Here is a 19,863-nt window from a genome sequence, read left to right as displayed (position 1 = left end):
TAGTGCCACGGTCCATCTGACTCTTCTAGTCTTCAGCTTTCACAGTCCACCGTCATCCTCTGATATTTCATCTTTATTATTACATACCTCTTTTCTCAACGACTTAAAATTTCTTATAATTCACTTCAGCACGCGTCACTGAGCTCTCCTTTAGGTAGGTACACTCCTCAAGGGTATGCTTCTAATCTAACTTATATTTTTATGTCAATGTGTCACATTATTGGATCAGTTTTTCGCTGTACTATTTTGATAAAACATCTTCGACGACATGTAGGATAAATCGGCTCGGAATTCCTTAATATGTTTTGGAAATGTAGAGAAAGAGGAGAGAATAAGTAATTAACAATTACTTATTCTCCTTCCTCCAGAAAGTGCTTAATATAAAACTAAGTTTAACGATTGTAACTTGTTTAATTTTAATGATACAAAGAAAAAAAAAAAATGAAGTATGACAATTAAAATAATCATTACTACAAAATAAATAATTCGAATAACAAAAAGATTCTTTTAAAAAATATACCTAAGAAATTGGAAAGCAGAGAATACAAGAAAATTTTGCGTCAGATTGTTAATACACACTGAACAAAATTACCATATATCGAACTAATATAACTGCCGGGAATTTTATTTATATTAAGCAAGAATACTTAAACAAATTAGAATTAATTCTAGAGAGACTAGGAGGTCAAGAATTTTCGTTTTTTGTTTTTTCTCCTGTACTCAAGGATTGAAATAACTTCAGTCATCTTATTTAAAACATAGAAGGCGAGCAACATTTGTAGATGCTTAAATCTCTCAATAAAAAAATACAATTGATTAAATTAAAAGCTCAGTGTATTGTTGAATGATACTATAATATAAATATTATTAGGAGCCAAGATAAAGGCGATGATAGTCGTTTGCTCCAAATGCTGCATTGCACTTAGGACATTTCCTCTGTCTAGTTTCGTACCTGTAAAGTAAGAAAAAAAAAAATCGTTATTTCATACGCTCAATATTCCAATAATCAACAGTCAGTTTATACAGATAAAATAACCTTACCTAGTTTTGAGGCAGTCATAGCAGAAAACATGAAAGCATTTTGAAAGAACAGCATCTTTCCTCTTCACCTTGCAAGAAGGACAAGTAAGGGTTTCTTTGTATTCTCTTATTTCTTCCATCATCACTTCATCTAATGTACCCGCTAATTCTATTTTCTTCATCCGCTCAGTTTTCCGGCGTAACTGGGCAATTTCCTCCTTAAGTAAAACAAAATGTAATTGTAAGAGATTTATTGGATATTTTACAGCAATTAATTAATGAAACAGAGATCGTATACAGTTTATTACTCATTTGCACTTTTCGAAACTTTAGAATTTTTAGTTGAATAAAATGTTAAATTTGGAAACCTATTTGTTTAGTTTTAGTGTTAATTTTGTACCCAAACAAGAAATAATTAATAATTGAAAAATATTTATCAGAACCTGTGCACATAATTGTAATTCCATTATAAAAAAAAAAAAAATATTTGCACATTAAAATTTTTGTCTTCAGAATTGTAAGTAGATCTGATCATTTATTTAATTTGTTGATTATCTATTTAACTTTTTCATTAATTACATGAATAATTTATGAACAAATAAAAAAAATAAATAAATAATTCACTTAGTTCTTCAGTTGCCGAAAGACAACAATATCAATAACAGAGAAATGAATACTTGTTCTGAATGAAATTAAAGTTTGTTCGTATGTATCTAACATTAATTTTCTACTTTTAATTGTTCTCCAATAACTTTAAACAGGTTGAAGAGACCAGGCCTAATTTCATTGGTTGAAGTTAGGAGAACGTTTCAATTAAAACAATTCAATTTTTTTTTTTAAATGTTAATTTCGTGAAAAATAAAGCGAGTTTAGTTATTCACTCATGAACGAAAACATCTTTAGATCAGGAAAATTTTGACCCTTACTATTAAAAAAAAAATTAAATGAAATTGAGGTAATTTTCGAAAAGAACGATCTAAGGATGAATGTGGAGGGAATGCAAAAATGGAGTAAAGTTAGAGTTGATATTTACTTGATTTCAGAACATATTATGTTTTACTGTTCTGAAATTAGAATGTCTACCACAGAAGGGCGTTCAATTTTGATGCAGAAGGGCAGTCATCGATCTTACTTCACGCAAATTCATAGTAATAGCTATTTGTGTAAAGACAAAATATTGAATGTTGTCAGCTAGAAAGTATGAAATAAAGTTCATAAGTTCACATTACGTACTTGGGGTTCACATTAATTTTCTTAATGGAAATTATTTTCCACTACCCTCATTAACTTTAACATTTCTTCTATAAAGATGTATTCTTGTGACATAAAATGTTGAGAATGAAGAAAATCAGTATATTTGTAAAATAAAATAAAAAAATCACAAATAAATATAAAATTATTTACCTGAAGTCTTTTTGTTTTGTATGCTTCGGCTTCTAATGCACTTGTTTTCTCGGCCACAACCTGCTGAGCTTCTTTCATTTGTGCATGGTATTTCTCTGAAAATAAGCCAATGAACACTTTAGAATAAGAAACAGATACTTTGCAAAATTAAAAAGTTTTGTGACAGGCTACATAACGTTGAATAAATTTTATTTAATAATAATTTCATCCAATAAATAATTCTAAAAACATTGAAACTAAAATGAAAAGTGAAAAATAATGTTTTCCTATTCAAAATGTTAGATATGATTAATTGCAAAAACTTGCTATACTTCAAACTTACCTAAATGAAGTTTTAAATCAGCAGCTGATTGTGCACTTTCTATAGCTTTTCTTTTATGCATTTCCATAGCAGTTTGTCTTACAGCTAATTCCTTCTCTACAGTAGCTAAGGAATTCTGCAATATCCTCTCCTTTTCTTCTAATTTACGCACAACTATATTGGTTGAATCCACTAAAATAGTCAAGGTTGAAACCTGAAACCCAAAAGAATAAATCAAGTTTAAATTACAAACTTACACCATTCTCTTCTGATTTTAAGTCTTGTAAAAAATTGCATAATCAAAATACAATTCACATTTTGCTAATTTTCAGCTGAAATGAAAACAACTAGCGTTTTTGTTTTTTCACGAATTATTGGTCAATTTTTACCCCAGCAATATGCTCTTCGTTTCTGAGAGCCAGAAATAGAATTGATGATATTCTTTAGGTTACCTCAATACAGAATCTGAGAGAGAATTAGGTAAGTATCCTAAAAAGAATATGATCATATTGATCATATACTGTAGGAATAGAATTGAAGACAACTTTACTTCTCTTAACGAGAGTTTAGACGGGCAGGAAGGCTTTCTAAAAGAATAGCACCTAATCTACTGATATTTTTTAATGCAATGAACAAACGGTCATTAAGTGGTTACCATGGTTACCACTGTTGGGTTTTAATTCAAGAAACCATTTCCATAGCAGGTTGGAGAGGAGCAAATTAAAATATAATTTTTTCGGATCAATATATTTGAAACCTCGGAACATTTATGCCTAGGGGTAATAAAGCTTTAAATATGATATATGTGTTAAAAATGACATTAAACAGAGATTTAGTCTTTTTAGTTGCTGGAGAAGTGGTGGGTAAGATGATAACTGCTTCGGTTCATGTACCAAACGAACACTTAACAGTTCTGCAAAGAGAATAACACCTTCTGATCTTTAGCTACAATGCCAACACGCGCCATCAGGTTTGGGAGGGGGGGTGTTCGAACACGCATCACAGAGATAACAAGTTTTCTGGAGTGTTTGGTTGTTTATTATTCATAGAGGTAGTAAATGTGTTAATGGTCGACGACACGAGGTTATAATTGTAGGTTCTAGAGAGTCCAAAAGTCAAAGGTTGAAAAGACTGGATGATGAATACGAATGAATCTGGAAAAGATTACTACAGACGGCTAGTTGGAGATATTAAAGAAATACTAATCAAACTAGGATTACACTACTGATGAGCAATTACGTGGACACGTTCTCCTGAAAGTCAATTTTTATAAAGGTAAGGTTTATGGTTAAATGAGAGGACGCGCCTTAATTAAGCAATAGTAATAAAATAGCGAGTGAGATAGTGACAGACAGCAGACTAAATTTCTGTCCAAACTTCTCACCACTTAATGCTTAAGCATTAATGTATTAGAAAACTTAAAAAAAAAAACGCATTGTTATCAATATTCAGAAAAAGTTGAATTTGTCTAGAGAAATAGCTGTCACTTACTTAAACAGTTTCTGTCATCCTAGTCCAATTCTCAACTTCAACTTAATAAAAACTGCATAGGTTTAAGTATAAAAAGTACACTTCGTCGGATAAAATCAAGGAACATAAATTACCTATAAAAGTACCTTTAATGCTTACCTGCTCTTTCAACGCTTCCTTCTCTTCTCTGGATAGTTTGTGCAGCTGATTTGATTTGATCCTCTCGGACATAAGCTTAAAATTAGCATCATCCTTTTCTCTTAACTGTTGAATAAGCCTAGAATTCTGCTCTTGCATATCCTCGAAAGCCTGGCCAGTCACTTCCATCTCATTTAAAAGTGCTTCCTCTTCCTGCCAACACACCCCCTAGAAAAGTGTGCAGTCTCTCGGTCAAACCAGAACATATTCTACTTGCTTACTGCACCTCATACTTTTTTCAAATGTACACAATATTTATGCAAGATGCAATTTATCAAAAGTAGAATTAAACGTTTAACGAGGGTTGTTTCATGAAATAGTATCCAAAAGTAAGTGAAAGTTCAAGACCACTCAACCGTGGTAAATGATAGTTATACTAATAAATATCATGTAAATTCCTCTTGGTGCAAGTGTAAATACTCAAAAAGCAAAAGAAAATGTTTTTATCAAATCAATATTATTAAGAACAAACAGACATCTAACAAATATCTCTACAGGCACTATAGTATGGGTAACATCCTGTCCAAAGTCCTAAAGGAGAAAACTGAATATTCTGGGACTGCCTGAAATAACTGATATAAAATTGTCTCGTGGTAATTAATAACAGTAATCAGAGTTAAAGAGTGAAGAGAACAATGAAAGAACTGTGCTCTAAATAAAAAAAAATGTAAATGTGAAATCTAACACCTGCCCAATGGATAATATCCACAAACGGGTTAGGGATGCCCAAAACAATAACATTGGCTGCACAGGTCTAGTTAGGCACTGCAAGAAGTTTCCGCGGTATCCCGCTATAAAAGTAGGGCACTTCCTGCTATTTTATTAATTTTTAGTTTTTTTGAGAGATATCCTGACTAATTTTCTGACCCAGTGTGATTAAAAAACCGAAAATATAATTAAATGAATCAAGGTCATCTGTTGATTTATTCCAAATATTGACTTATTAAGAGGACAACGAACAAGAAATACAATGATTATACAATTACATTATTATGGTTTCCCAATCTTAATTTCTGTATTCTGAATCTGAACTGACGTTGAAGGATTGTATTTTAGTAAATGCAAAAATCAATTTTTACATATACCTTACTTCCTGCATATATTGTAGAGTTAATAATTCTTATATTTATAATTGGGAAAAGGAAATGTACAATAATAATAACATGCCTGCTTGTGAGTAGCAACTTGCTTCTGTAGCTGATAAGCTTGTTCCTCCAAATGTTTTATCTTTCTAAGAGCATCTTCATCCGCCAATTTTTTTCTTTCTTCTCGTTTACTCTCCTACAAACGAACCATATAATTAGAACATTTTTAAAAATGAATTTTGCAAATGATGATAACAATTTAAATGAAGGACAGGGAACTAAATATTGAACAATGCAATTGTCAACCTGCCTTTGTAATATTAAGAAACGGAGATTTTTTTTTTTTTTTAGATAAGACAAACATCAAACATGGAAGTAGTAACAAGACGTAAGAGCGAATTCTGTTGAATGAAACTTTCCGCAGCTTCCCCTCCAGGATCTATATCTATTACAATAAAAATAACTGTTCTACGAATAATGGTATAATGTAATTTATATACTAAGTTTACTAACCACTTATTTTTGCGCCAATTTCTAAAAAATGGTAATATGGCACTAACAGTTAAAGAATTTTTTAGATTTTAGTCATTCACTTAATCCACTTTAAAATATAAATTACATAAATAATAAAATAAAATTAGTTATAAATGGGACGCTGAAGACAACTTTTTTTACTAATGCCATTTCTTTGAATTTTTTTGAGTTGTTTCTAGAAACAACTGGACGGTGCCGGTTTTCTTGGCCTTCTCACAACGGATCGCATTAATAAATTATGACATTTATTTTTACTCTTGAAGCCATAAAAGAAAATTTTTTTTTGGTACCCTTTAAAATCTTGGTAACAGTTTGAAATTAATATTTTAGTATATTGCAGCTTAACATAAGTATTAGTACTGAGGGAAGAGAAATTATTATGTATTATTTTACAATTAAACTTTTATTTTACAAGATTTGGGCGTGTATAATGTTTAATATTTGTATTATATGCTCATTTGTTTCTTTCTTTCATTGTAGATTTTGTAATGTCATTGTAGTATTCTGTTAATTTAACTAAGTACTTATCAACTTATTTATTTATCTAAATTTCTAAGAAAACATTTTCTGTCCAAATTTGTAAATATGTATGTGACGAACTCTAATGTAATGTTGTTTAAATGGAAATAAACAGTAATTGAACTGAAAATATAAATGGTACATATTATATTAGCATTTTAGAAGTTAATCTTTTTCCCTGACGTGCCATAAATTGAATTTTCCTATAAACATTATTCAAATAAAAGTTGAAGAACTGAGGGTTGTAATGTAAGTAGGAAGAGATAGTAGAAGTTGTTTTTGGAGATATTCTTAAACAAATACAATTCTAATAAGGAAAGAGGCATTTAAAATTGTTATCGCCAAGTTACAATCAAGACATAAACTAAGTTATATTGTTTGAGATTCCTGCGATAATTCGTTGTTAGTGAGATCTTGTTCTTTCGCACAGAACACAACAGATCAATATGCAAAAAAAAAAAAAAAAACACCCTTCATGGACCCATAAACGTTTATTTCTCGTGAAACTCAATGCCAATAATTTGACGTGATCACCGTACTTCCACTAACTTTGCTGTTAAGCGAAAGTAAAAATGTTTATATAATGACTCATTCGAAATTTTATTTCCAACTATTCAAAAATTAGAATCTATTTTAACAAGATTATGAACAATATTTTCCATAAATGATACAAAGTTATGATTTCATCCTGACCTGAACTTTCTTCAGTTGCTGCCTTAGATCATCCACCTCAGCCCGTAGTTTCTTTTCTGCGGCCATTAGTTGCACCTTATCCCGTTGTTCTTTGCTGACACCTTTGTACATGTCTAGTAGGAGTTTCATTTCTTTCTGCTCATTCACCGTTTTTCTGCAACATTATTAAATATACAGTGGCGCCCAAAAGTATTTGCACAAGTGAATTATTTCCTGTTTCTAAATGAGTACACGAAATAGGATCCCAAAACTTTCATCATTATAATCTTTAGTTCAACTTATGTACATTTAATAACAAAACGAGAGAAAACATTAACATGTAAATTAGTAATTCAGAAAATAAAAAAAATTGACAGTTCAAAGGTATTTGCACAACAAATTTATTTTGCAAATAAGATATCAGAATTTTAATTTTAGTACTTAGTATGAAGTTTCTTGGCTTCAATTAAGGCCTGAAGTCTTCTAGGGATTGAATAAACCAAGTTTTTTAAGATTGGAATCAAGTTTTTCCCATTCTTCGAGTAAAACTTCAACCAGACGGTCCCTTGTTCGTAATGGTGTGTTTGTGCACCTTCTGCTCCAGAATACTCCACACATTTCAATTAGGTTTCATTCAGGGGATTGTGGGGAGTGTATGCAGTCTTCTGGGAGCGTTCTGCAGTAGCCACGCTTTTGTTTTCTTAGCTGAATGTTTTGGATCATTAGCCTTTTGAAAGATTAAGGAGTTTTGTGTGCCCAAATTCTCAGCACTGCTCTTTAAGTTGTCGCGCAATACACTCACATAGCCATCTGCTGTCATATTGCCATGAATCTGAACCAGTTTGCCGACTTCGCTGCACGCCACACATCCGCATACCATAACATGCACTCTACCATGTTAGACAGTTGGTCTAACATGCAATATTTTCAGTTCTTGATTTGGCCTTTGCCAAGTGTGTTTCTTACCATCGCTTCCAAAAACATTAAACTTGCTTTCATCACTAAGTAGTACATTTGCCAAAATTCTATAGGCATGTTTAACAGGTTTTGGCGAATTCGAGCCTCTTCCTCCGTTTGAGTTCTTTATGAATGGTTTGCGCCTAGGAACGCTCCCTTGTAAATCAGCTTGATTAAGCACTCTTTTTACAGTAGTAACGCTTACACTCTTTTGAGAAGTCATTTCCACCTTTTCAACCAATTGCCAAGCACTCGATGATGGATTTATTGTTGCCTCATGGACAATGTTCCGACATTCTCTTGCCGTAACAATTTTTGGTCCACCTTTTCTTGGTTTATTTAAGCATTTCCTCGTATCCTTTAATTACGTACCGCACTGTGGGAAAACACAATTCAAAATTTTTCCGATTTCGTGGTAGGTTTTCACCATATTTCTTTAAAAAAAAACAATTTTTCTCGGGTTGTGAGGGATAATTCGGCTGTTTTGATGCCATGCTCTATTAAGACTGGTACATAATATAAACAAATGGCAATGGAAAATGAAAAATGACAAATAACAACTTTAAATTTGACTTTTCTAGTGAATATAATTAAAATTTGTCAATATGCAAATATTCATTCTAGGTTGTGCAATTACTTTTGAACGGTCAATTTTTTTTTAGTTTCTGAATTACTAATTTACATGTTAATGTTTTCTCTCGTTTTGTTATTAAATGTACCTAAGTTGAACTAAAGATTATAATGATAAAAGTTTTGGGATCCTATTTCGTGTACTCATTTAGAAACAGGAAATAATTCACTTGTGCAAATAATTTTGGGCGCCACTGACTATTTGGTTTTGAGATGAATTAACTGAAGAGATTTATAATAAGATGGTTTTTTAAACCCAATTACGTGTTCTGATGAAGCAAACGTTACGTTTTTACAAAATGTAGAAAATAAAATACAGATATTGATCAGTAATAATAATATTAATGATAAAATATCAGATTTTTTGTTTTGTTATTTTTTTTAAACTACAATTTGATCATAACATAAATTTCTGATCATAAACATAAATATGAATCTTTAAACTGGTCACTGATAATCTTAATCTAATTTTGGAACACGCCCATCACTAAGAGAAGGCCTCTCGCATCCTATTCCATTCTTCTGAATTCTTGCTTCACCTACGGCTAGACACTTCTGTCATCCACCGCTCCTTATGATTTCTTTTCTTATTGTTGCCACAGACAGGCGTACATAGAGTCATATGTCTGCTCCATCAAAAATACAACATCCTATGTGCAGATCACTAGCGCAGCCCGTTTCCATTAGAGTGACTTCATGTCCCCTTTATGTCACTCATTTCCATTTCATTTACAAGCAGCATCAGTATTGGACACGGCCTCGTCAAATTCTCCAAAATATAAAGCTAACGCCCCTTGATCCACAGTTATTAACACGTTTTCCATAAATGCAGATGTGATAATCTTTTGTGCAGCGAGTACGGCATTAGGGTTCGTTCGAATGGCAAGCATGTAAATTCAAGCACTTGCTTAAAGGGAGGAGAGGGCAAAGGATCTCCTTGCATCACCGTCTTTATTAGCAACCCTTGCATGTTGGACTTTACAGCTATTGCCCTTGAGAGTGATTTTAATAGAGCCTACTTAACTTCCTTGGCTCTCCTAATTTCAATTTATCATTATAATAGTTTGGTACAATTGATGCTTTCGTTAAAAATTCACGAAATGGTAGTGCAAATCATCTTTAACATTTGTCTGGCGGAGAAAATGAGTTCCTGCCTTTCTGGAACATACTGATATTCGCAACCAAGAATGTTGAGATCAAATTTGCGATGTTTTATTCAACAGAATGAAAAATGCCATGTACCCTGTCCCTAGCAGAGAACTACCCCTATAAATGACTCAATTAAGATCATCCTCTTTCTTAAATACAGGGCTTACAACAAGGCAGTTTACACTATCTTCTTTGAAAATCAGTCACAGCAACTATATTTTGAGCATTATTACAAAATTTAGTTTTTTAAAAATAGAAAAACTTTTTTTTTGTAGATATTTTAATATATTGAAATATTTTGTCCCAACATTCAAAATCTGGATGTAGAAATGGAATGTGTTATTTAAAACCTTACTTAAGCTGCGCTTTGAGGTCTCTAACTAATTCTGATTCAGCAGGTTTGACTTCTTTTGTGCGGTGTTGATCCCTGTGCGCTTCTTTTTTAATTTCTTTCTTGACAATATTTCCTGCAGCACCTGTGCCAGCCGCAGTTGCAGCCGCCCCCGCTACTCCAGGAACAGTGTTGCAACCTCCTTCCTTCTTTACTACCGGAGAACTTCCAGATTTTTCTTTATCACATCCACCCATGCCGTCATCACCAGGTACTGCAGAAACCTGCCATTCAAGGGAAATTTGAATTTAACGAACATAAGTTTGCAATAAAATAATCGATATAGTTTTTTTTTTAACCTAATGTAATAGCAGTTTTTCTTTTAAGAAATGTTTAAACATTTGAGATTACTGACACCTGGAGCCTTTTCAGTGCACTACTGACCTCCAGACAGTATCCACTCGTTACAGACACGCTGTACGTCTATGGAAAGTAAGCTGTAAGAGGTTCCTACGAAAAAGAAAAAAGATAACAGTTCTAAGGGCAGGAAGGTCTAATAACAATTCTAATAACGCAAATACTTGTTATTAATATTGCACTTTCAGCAATAGATATCCAGTGTTAATGGAACCAACTAGCCACATTCAAACAGAATATCAGATTTAAGTTACGCGTGAACACTACCTTAAAATGCAACTTAATCTCACTCTTAAATAATAGTCATATGTTTAGTGACAAGGAGGGTTTGCAACTTTCTGTTTCGTTATTTTTAGCATCCAAGTCTTGAAATCCCATTACTTCTAACAATCCTTTGCCTCAGACGAGTCAGCTCCTTTCTCCGCCCCTAGCATTGAAGAAGTGGGCAGAGAGGTATCACGAAGGAATTTTAAGTGACGTACTAGAATTGTTCAACAGTAATCACTTCATCAAAGCACTTTGCAATGTACCAACCAACCTCTGACCAGCCTTTCTGCTACAATATCTTTTTAAAAATTTTAAGTATTCTCAAAAGTTACCATTACATTTGTTACACAAATTCGAGAACTGAGTTGCTTCTTAGATCTGTCCCATTATGACTTATTATGTTAAGTTAAATGACTATTCCTCTTTGAAATACTTTTTTCAAACGCTCTTACACTACAAACCCAAGCCCAGAAAATATTTTCCTTAATTTTATTTTATTTTTAGTTATACTTATTTATTCTCCTAGTTACCCTTAAAGATAAAGTTAAGTTTACATAAAAATGAATTCAATAAGACACAATACTTGGTCACATTAGAAAGAAATATAGAAACCATATAATTGACGGTAAAACGGATATATAATGAGTACCTACATCAATGTCATCATCTAACGGTTCTCTCTTAACAGGTGCTTCATCTTTAATTTTGTCCGTTGTGCTGCAAATGTTCAACCCGCTGCTAATACCGCTGCTATCATCCTCTTTACCTTCCCCACAGCAACTATCCTTACTGTCCTGATTAACTAACTGTACACCACCAGATGAAACTTTGCCTTGAAGATCTTCTATCTCCTTCTTTAACTACAACATAAATTATTTACCTCAATAAATGCTTTATACAACTGCTAATATAAAGTATATTCATGCGCGTTTGGAATCGCAATGCTGATGTATGTCAAAAATATTATCCTTCCTAGTATGTTTAAGATTTCTGTGAAGAAGAAAAAACAATCTTTCGTGGATTAAAGTTTTCATGCAAAAATTTATATCGTAACAAAATTTAAAAAAAAAAAGAAGTGTAAAATCCTTTCTGTAAGTGATACTTTCAGCAGAGGTATATGATAGCTAAATTATAGCCGATTCTCTAGAGGGACAAAATCAATCGATAAATGTAAGTAAAGAAGACGCCTATTTTTGCGGGCTACCAAACAATTAGTTGCAATACTCTCCTTGCCAAATTAGAAAATAAAAGAAATTATAATAAGATTAAAATGGCACACTATGTCTCAAAGATAAAAAGAAAAGAATATTGGAGAGAAGTATTTAAAAGTATCGTTTTTTATTATTTGTGACTAAAATTTCCACAACAAATAAAACAATCTTTTGGCTGCGTAAATACTTGCAGTTACAAGAAGAAAAATATTTTAAAAATGTAATAATTTCTATGACACAGTTCTTAAACTAAACAACCTACCTAGTTAGTAATAGTTTGAAAAAAAAATTTAAGAACTGTGAGAATTCTTGAATATAAATTGGCTTTTTTGTATTAATTTTTTTGTTATTAAAGAAACCTTAAATTCTATTTCTTAAATACGGCAATGTTGATTATACGTTAACTAATTCAGACATACTATAGTAATACTTGTACTCACTTTAGGAATTTCAGCATTAGCTTCTTTATACTTTCTTTTATACCTATGCACTTCACCCTTAAGTTGCTGATTGTGATTTTGAAGAGACGTAATCAAATGCCTCATCTCTCTGTTGATTGGGCCAGTTTGTTCATTTGCCGCTAAGTTTTGTTCAAACTCAATTCTCAACATTTCATATTCTTTTCGTACTTGTGCCAGCACATCTTCCAATTGAATTACTTCAGTTCGTAGTTTTTTTTGACCGATGAGCTCTTCACTCTAAATGTAAATATTTTTTAAATTATACTATTAAATAATTTCTACGATATATAGTCAGATCTTAAATTACTAGTTTTTTTTTCCGGTAACGTCCAATCGAAGTAATGTTCAACTTGCGGATACTATTGGATACTTATTCAGTTTTCCTATCATAAAGAAGCTCCAAAGAGCAACAAATAACCCGAAGGTAGAACAACAATAACGTTTTTTCAAAATACTTTCTTTGGCCATCGCCTTAACCAAATACATTTCTTCTCTAATTTCATTATTAGTAGAGTAATGTGGAATACCACCCGCAGGGAGAAGGGAATTGACAGAATACACTATAATATACTATATAGAATATTACTATAGCATAGTAAAATTAAGGAAGACTGTATAATTTCTCATTTAAAATATCTCATTTACCTCCATCATTTCAATTTGTCTAAGATGAGCATTTTTTGAAGTAGCAAGTTGATGCCTTACTTCATCTAACTGCGTTTTTAATTGCATTGACTCATTGTACAGAACAGAAAACTGAGACTGCAAGCATTTATATTCCGTTGTTTCCACGATGACGCTTTCAGGCAATTGACGAATCTGTAAATTCATTACTTAATAAAGTTTTGTTTGTAATATGATAATAGTAATTAATTACTAGTACTCACATCCATCTTAAGCTTCTCAACTTCCTTAAGGGTTTCTCTATGCTGCTGATGAAGTCTATCGAGTTCCGTTAGCCTGTTATTAGCTAATTCTCTCATTTCTTCAACCTCCTTCTGTAATTCTTCTACCTTTAAACCAGCATTGAACAAGAAAAAAAATGAGCAGTAACCAGAGCAAAAAAAAAAATCTTGAATCCTTTTGTTGAAGATTTTATTGAATTAATCAAATCAATAAATAAGCAAAAGAGATCAAATTATAATTTTGGGGACTTACACCTAAAGAAATTTAATAGAAATTCCAGATTAGTCAATTCTTATATCGTCAGTGAAGGACATTTTAGTAATGGTAATTATTGACTAAGATAAAATTGATTTCTTAATTTGTAAGAATTATTCCGTTAATTATCTATCCTTATTTCGAACTTTTTAATCATGAAAAAAAAATCTGGTAATTTCTTCTCGTAAGAAATCAATGCAGTTAAAAACTGAATAAAAAAATATGAAAAATCACCTTTCTCTGAGAAACATTAGATACAGGAGATGGTTTTGCAGTGCCTTTTTCTTCTCCTTGAATCTGTTGGTAATTCTTCAATTTTTCTATTGCTTCGGCTAAATGATGTTCTAATTTGTCATTTCTAGCTTGCACTTTACCCAGTTCGTACTGCAAATCATCTATTTGATTTCTCATTTCTGCTGCTTCAGTTTCTCTTCCAGACAAGGTGTCTTGCAATTCAGCCATCTGATACATAAAAGCGTATGAATGGCAATATTAATAAATTTTGGGCGAAGTAACATTTATTTAAAATAAAATCGAGATAAAAACTAAAATAATTTTCTACAAACTGTCAAGGAAAATAAGTTATAAATTTATAGTAGAATTTTGTACCCTTTTTTGGGTGATGATTTATTCATCCAAAAATAAAAAGAATTTATTATTGGCAAATTCAGCTGATTTTTTTCCATGGCGCGATTAAACTGATTTATAACTTTACATTTTTTGAGATGGTTACTTCCACACAATTAACATATAAAAAATGCACAATTCTTATACTTATTACCCGTAAAGACGACATAAAATCCATGTTGATAAAGAATAAAATAATAAACTAAGTTAAACAATGATTTATATTTCTTCACAATGTCTACATGTGCTTCAGTTTCTGTAAAAAAAAATCATGGTATATAGGATGTACGATTAAAATGGATACACGAAAGACAGTAATTCTACTGTTCATTGGCGACATAAAAATTAAACCATGATCCGATTTACAACCATAACAGAGAAAGCTTTATTTTATAATTGTTTACTACTAAAACTAATTTTTTTTTTAAATAAAAAAAAGCCTTATTACAGAAGATTAGAGCAATGGCAAATTTAATTACACAAACCAAAAAGTTTTGTTTTTTGTGTTTTCAACGAAATTATCTACTATATCTTCCCTTTGAATATATTAATTTTTTAATTGGGTACAAGTTTAAAATTTTTTAATATTCTAACGATTTTTGCATCACTATATTTTAAGTTTAATTATCAGTTTATTTTAAGAAGCGTGGAGAAATGTTTGGAGTGTATTTAGGCAGACTTATGCTTCTGACTGCATTTAATATATATAATGAATCTGGTGTGAACACACGTTACTACTTTCTCTATTTTCTTTTCTTTTTTTTTTTTTTGAACCTACAGTATTTGTGGGCTAAAACTTCACGTTTACACTACCGAGACCACTTTCAAGGACTATCAGGGAAATGCATTTCAGCGGGGTTCAAGAGGAGGAGAGAAATTGTCTTAAGAACTACAGTAAAGAGTGTTAACACCAGATTTTAAAAATATAAATAAAAATGTAAGAGAAATTACCTTAAGTGAAATAGTATGGTACTTCTTGTGAAGTGAAGTATTAAGAGCCTGTAAATTTCTATTCTCTGCTTGGATTTCTATATTAGCTTGGCGGATTACCTCATCCATAACTGGCGCTTCCTCTACTTTACAAGAAATTATCAATGAAAAATATGGACACTAGATAGAAAATACAATTTTGAAGAGCATTTAAGTTTATTTGTGGAATATCGATGCATAAATTCATATTGAAGATGAGGCATTCTGTCTTGACTTGAAACTTGAAAATTTAAGGGCTACACAATAGGAACAAATCTGGCGCCAACACTCGCACGGCTCCCTCTTAAGCAATTTACGAAATGAAATTCTCTTAAACATCATAAAATTTATTATTCATTAAAGTGATAACTGCTCGTTTTATTATTTGCAAAGTATAACCTAGAGTTAGATATTTCTCACGGGAACGATTCACGGTTACAATCATGTTTTTCGAAATTGTCGTGTTAAGCCGTCTCCGCCTGAAGGATAAAAAAATCCATGCCGCATTCACTTAAAAGCTGACTTTTAATATAAACATTTTTATAATAAACGAATGTAACTATATATGTAAATAACTATAAGTCTAAAATAAATTTTATTTTATTTGTTTATTTAAGTATTTGTTATAATTTTAAAAATAGTTACTAAGGCACGATCAAGTTTTAAACGTAGTTACTAGGTTTATTAGTTCATTACTTTTTTTATCTTTTTAACTCTACTCCATTTGAAATAGAATATAACAGTTATCTTAATCAATGGAATGAGAGGTGTGCACTACCATTAGGTTCATGTATATAAAGATTTTAAATAATTAACCTTTTGTTTTCACTTAGAATCAAAATTTTATTCATTTTAATCCTAAAGAGAAACATTCACAGCCAATAAATTGAGAACGGATAACCTTAGTATCTTATTATTCCTAATGACCAATTTTCGCCATCAAAAGAGTTTAGGGAGTTCAGAATTTTCTTCAATAAAGGTAGACCTCAAATGTTATTTGTATTTAAATTGTAATATGCTTTGTGTACTACTCTTTTTTTGTCTTTATTACACAAGTTCGTGTTCTATGTCCTGTTTTATGTACCGACATGTATTTGCTGTTGCTTAAAGAACCGACCTTTATCTTTAAATTTTATGTAGTTACATATATAACATTTAGCACATTGGTAAATAGCATACTGTGTATTTTATTAAAACTTCTTTTAGTTCCTTATTTTTCCCTATAGTTTCCTTAAATTTATATATTAAGATAATAATAAATTAATAAATTAACCTCCGGAATCAAGTTCCCCTTTGAGTGCGAGAGTAATTTTTTCATTCCTTTGCATAAGTCTATCAAATGCTTGAATTACTTTGGCAACAGCTCTCTTAGAAACTTGTACTCGATTTGCCAACTTATCGTCAAGTTCTTCTTTGTCCCAAGTTGAGAGTTGTAAAAGAAAAGAAGTTGTCGCTTCGCCTTCATCTGCACATAAAAAAAAAAAAAAAAATCAGGGATAAAATAAATAGATTTCATAGATTTTTGTTTTAATCAAAATTAATCAGAAAAAGTTTTTGTAACAATCTGCAACTTGACTAAGGCACGATCAAGTTTTAAACGTAGTTACTAGGTTTATTAGTTCATTACTTTTTTTATCTTTTTAACTCTACTCCATTTGAAATAGAATATAACAGTTATCTTAATCAATGGAATGAGAATACGTTCTTGAATACGTAATAGAATAAAAAGTGATTAATGGCCGAGAAAAATTATCTACTTATCACTATTAAGATCCTTGTATTCTTAGTATATATCTAACATTGGTAATAATTTTCAAGAAAACAATAGTTCTCTGATGTATTTAAATAGCTGCGATAAACTAAATTGAGATGGATAGCATTCCTATAACAATTTAAATACACTTCGTAAAAACCCAAAATACGCACACTGTAAACAAAATAGTGATTACCGAAGCTCCAGCGATAAACTCCCTGAAATTCACTATTAAACGTGTTACAACCTGAATGTGTAACCAATGCAATTCTTCATTATCGTTTACTTGAAACGCAACGAAAAGTTAATAATGATTGGAGGTTTTAATAAATTTTTTCAATAAATAGATCAATTATCAATCATAGATAAATAATGAAAGCAATAAATACTTTTATTTTCTGATTCATCTGCCGTTTCGGCGTCAAATCGCTGCAACAAGACTCGAATATCTTCATTCAACTGGTTCCAATATCGGTTGACAACATTTAATACGGCATCATCCTGGGTCTGTCTTTTCTCCAATTGTTCAATTCTTTGGCGCAGTTCAGCTTCCACACGGTTTCTTTGTTCTAATCGCTGTAAAAAAATACAAACAAATAAAAATGACACCAGTCGAAATTTTTTTTTTATAGATTTCTAAGACAATCACCCAATTTTAACTAAAAAATTACGTGTTTTTCTAGGTTGCCCTTGATTTATTCATTTTATTACGGCTAAAGACTAGAATTATGTATATGAAGCTTCTACATCTTCTTAACTATTAAAACTAGAACACTGCAATTTATACGATTTATAGATGTTACATTTCTCTACAATTTGGTAAAGAATTCATTGATTACCCAACAGTACGAAGAGAGGATAAACGTTTAAAATTTGAAGGAATTCAAAACCTCCAAAATTTAACCTTCTCTATCTCAAACACTATTATCACTGAAAACATTGCTATTCATACCAGTTATACAGCTAACTTTTTTCTACAATTCGTAGAAATTATAATCAAATTATACATTTATTATAATCTGAACAATATGAAGGGATTAATAAAGGTTTGACATTTGAACGAATTAAAAAACTTCTAAATTTTAAATTTCGTACAATATGAGTGTACGTTACAATCAACCTCATTGTTGAGTATTCTACACAATAACCTACTTGTATTTATTAAATTGAAAAATCTTTGCAATATTTTTTTTTTTGAATTCAAATAAAGAGAATCCGGTAAAGAATTATAAGATTATAATCTAAACTGCTAAATTTCGTGTATTCTTAAAGCACACGTTTTCTTGTAACAAGTTTCTTGTATTTTCTACTACCTTCTAAGTTCACTTGAAACAATATTTCAAGGCAAATAATTAAAACGTTCAAGATAGCTTTTAATATTAACTAGAATTGAACTTGATTAGACTACTGTATTAAAACGAATTCTACTAACTTCTACATATTTGGAGAAAGCGATAAGGATTCATTCCGCTAGGTGTTCTAAAATTTTGTTTTTTTGGTAAATGAATTTATTTGGGAACTGAATGTAAATAGGGAATTGAGACAAAAAAAATAGCCTGACAACACTCTTTAAGAGACATTAAGTCATTTAATAATATTGCAAACAAAAGCTAGGAATCCATGTAAGAAAATGCAAGAACTTCAAGGAAAAGAACAAATATTTAGAAGTATTCTAAGACACATGATCTAATGGTGTTTTAATAATTCCCGATAGTACATGCAGATTAAATATTTCTACAAAACAGAAAATGTCAATTCTAATAATAACCTTACCTGAGCTAGTTTCTTATTTTGAAATTGTAGTACTTCCTTATCCATTTCCTCTAATGTTGAAATAGGACCTATCCTAACAGGCTCAAACTGTACTTTTTTCTGCGGAGGCTGCCCAGCAGCCACACTTTCTGAATCTGCTGTTCTTTTTGACATAATTGCTTCTTTTTTTTTTTTAGATTTGAATCAATAAATTACATTCTAGATGAATCTGAAACATTTATCATAAAAATTATTTCTAATTGCCTTCAGCAATTGAAAATTAAAAAACAACGCTACAACAACAAAAATTACAGACCCTATTAAAAAATAATCGAAACATCTGAGACTGTAATGTGCTCGTATTGTTTTAGCTTTTAATACCATAGAAATGAAGTAAGAATACATAATGCTATAACCTTTACTATATACCTATTCACCCAATTAAATAAAGATACAATAAAAGAAAGATTTAGTTGTTTCCAAATGCCAAATTAGCTATAATATATGTATGTATATATTTAATCATCTTAACACATTAATCAACACAACTATCAACTTTAAGGTAATATCAAAACTTACCTAGAGTTGACTTATTTATGAAACTTCTGAAGGTGTAAGGATACATTGCATAAATTTCTGTTTTGCACTTCTTCAATATTCAAGTGTAACAGAAATCGCAAATCTTTTTCATTAAAAATTAAACTCGAGCAATTGTTCACTAACTCATGGCGTCAAATCAATAACTTCATCGTTATTTGGTACTTAGTGTACATAGCATTTTTTCGGGTCTAAAACTTAGAAAAAACAAAAAAAAAAATTAAAAAATAAAACAGAAACTTGGCTTAACATTAAACAACCTGACCCAATCATCAATTTAAAGAAGCTGAAGCTCTCTACCTGTGAATCCGACAGAGAAAAGTATCGATGCTCATCGAACTAAAAAGAATTTTTAAAGAATTTGTTTTAAACTATAAA

General features: G+C 31.0%; 1 protein-coding gene across 2 annotated transcripts; it reads right to left on the bottom strand.

Annotated features, from left to right (window-relative positions):
- Positions 1 to 816: 816 nt before the first annotated feature.
- On the bottom strand, positions 817 to 19,793 carry Bre1 (E3 ubiquitin-protein ligase Bre1). 2 transcript variants are annotated; one of them, XM_074125884.1, is made up of 18 exons: positions 19,468 to 19,793; positions 18,910 to 19,117; positions 17,526 to 17,712; positions 16,657 to 16,848; positions 15,366 to 15,490; positions 14,022 to 14,249; positions 13,514 to 13,639; positions 13,272 to 13,445; positions 12,606 to 12,863; positions 11,608 to 11,814; positions 10,295 to 10,554; positions 7,225 to 7,378; positions 5,561 to 5,674; positions 4,355 to 4,561; positions 2,747 to 2,939; positions 2,425 to 2,519; positions 1,042 to 1,238; positions 817 to 952 (listed from the first exon to the last, which is right to left on the bottom strand). In XM_074125884.1, exons 2-18 carry the CDS (start codon positions 19,060 to 19,062, stop codon positions 868 to 870), a joined length of 2,955 nt encoding a protein of 984 aa, XP_073981985.1. In that variant the 5' UTR covers positions 19,063 to 19,117; positions 19,468 to 19,793; the 3' UTR covers positions 817 to 867. The 2 variants fall into 2 exon arrangements, with proteins under 2 accessions (XP_073981985.1, XP_073981986.1); XM_074125885.1 differs by having other exon boundaries at positions 15,366 to 15,487.
- Between the last annotated feature and the right edge of the window lie 70 nt (positions 19,794 to 19,863).

The sequence above is a fragment of the Rhodnius prolixus genome, unplaced genomic scaffold (assembly GCF_049639745.1).
Source record: "Rhodnius prolixus isolate KJV_2025 unplaced genomic scaffold, Rpr scaffold_3, whole genome shotgun sequence".
In the NCBI taxonomy this organism is placed as follows: domain Eukaryota; kingdom Metazoa; phylum Arthropoda; class Insecta; order Hemiptera; family Reduviidae; genus Rhodnius; species Rhodnius prolixus.
The sequence above is the reverse complement of the archived record's forward strand: the minus strand, read 5'-3'. Positions and strand labels throughout refer to the sequence as shown.

Bases quoted from the DNA above. Each gene is read 5' to 3' on its own strand.
- Bre1 (XM_074125884.1), bottom strand. From the start codon at position 19,062: ATGTCAAAAAGAACAGCAGATTCAGAAAGTGTGGCTGCTGGGCAGCCT. The intron at 13,640-14,021 runs GTGATTTTTCAT...GCTGGTTTAAAG, and splicing joins CTAATGTTTCTCAGAGAAAG to GTAGAAGAATTACAGAAGGA. The intron at 953-1,041 runs GTAAGGTTATTT...CTTACTTTACAG, and splicing joins TATGACTGCCTCAAAACTAG to GTACGAAACTAGACAGAGGA.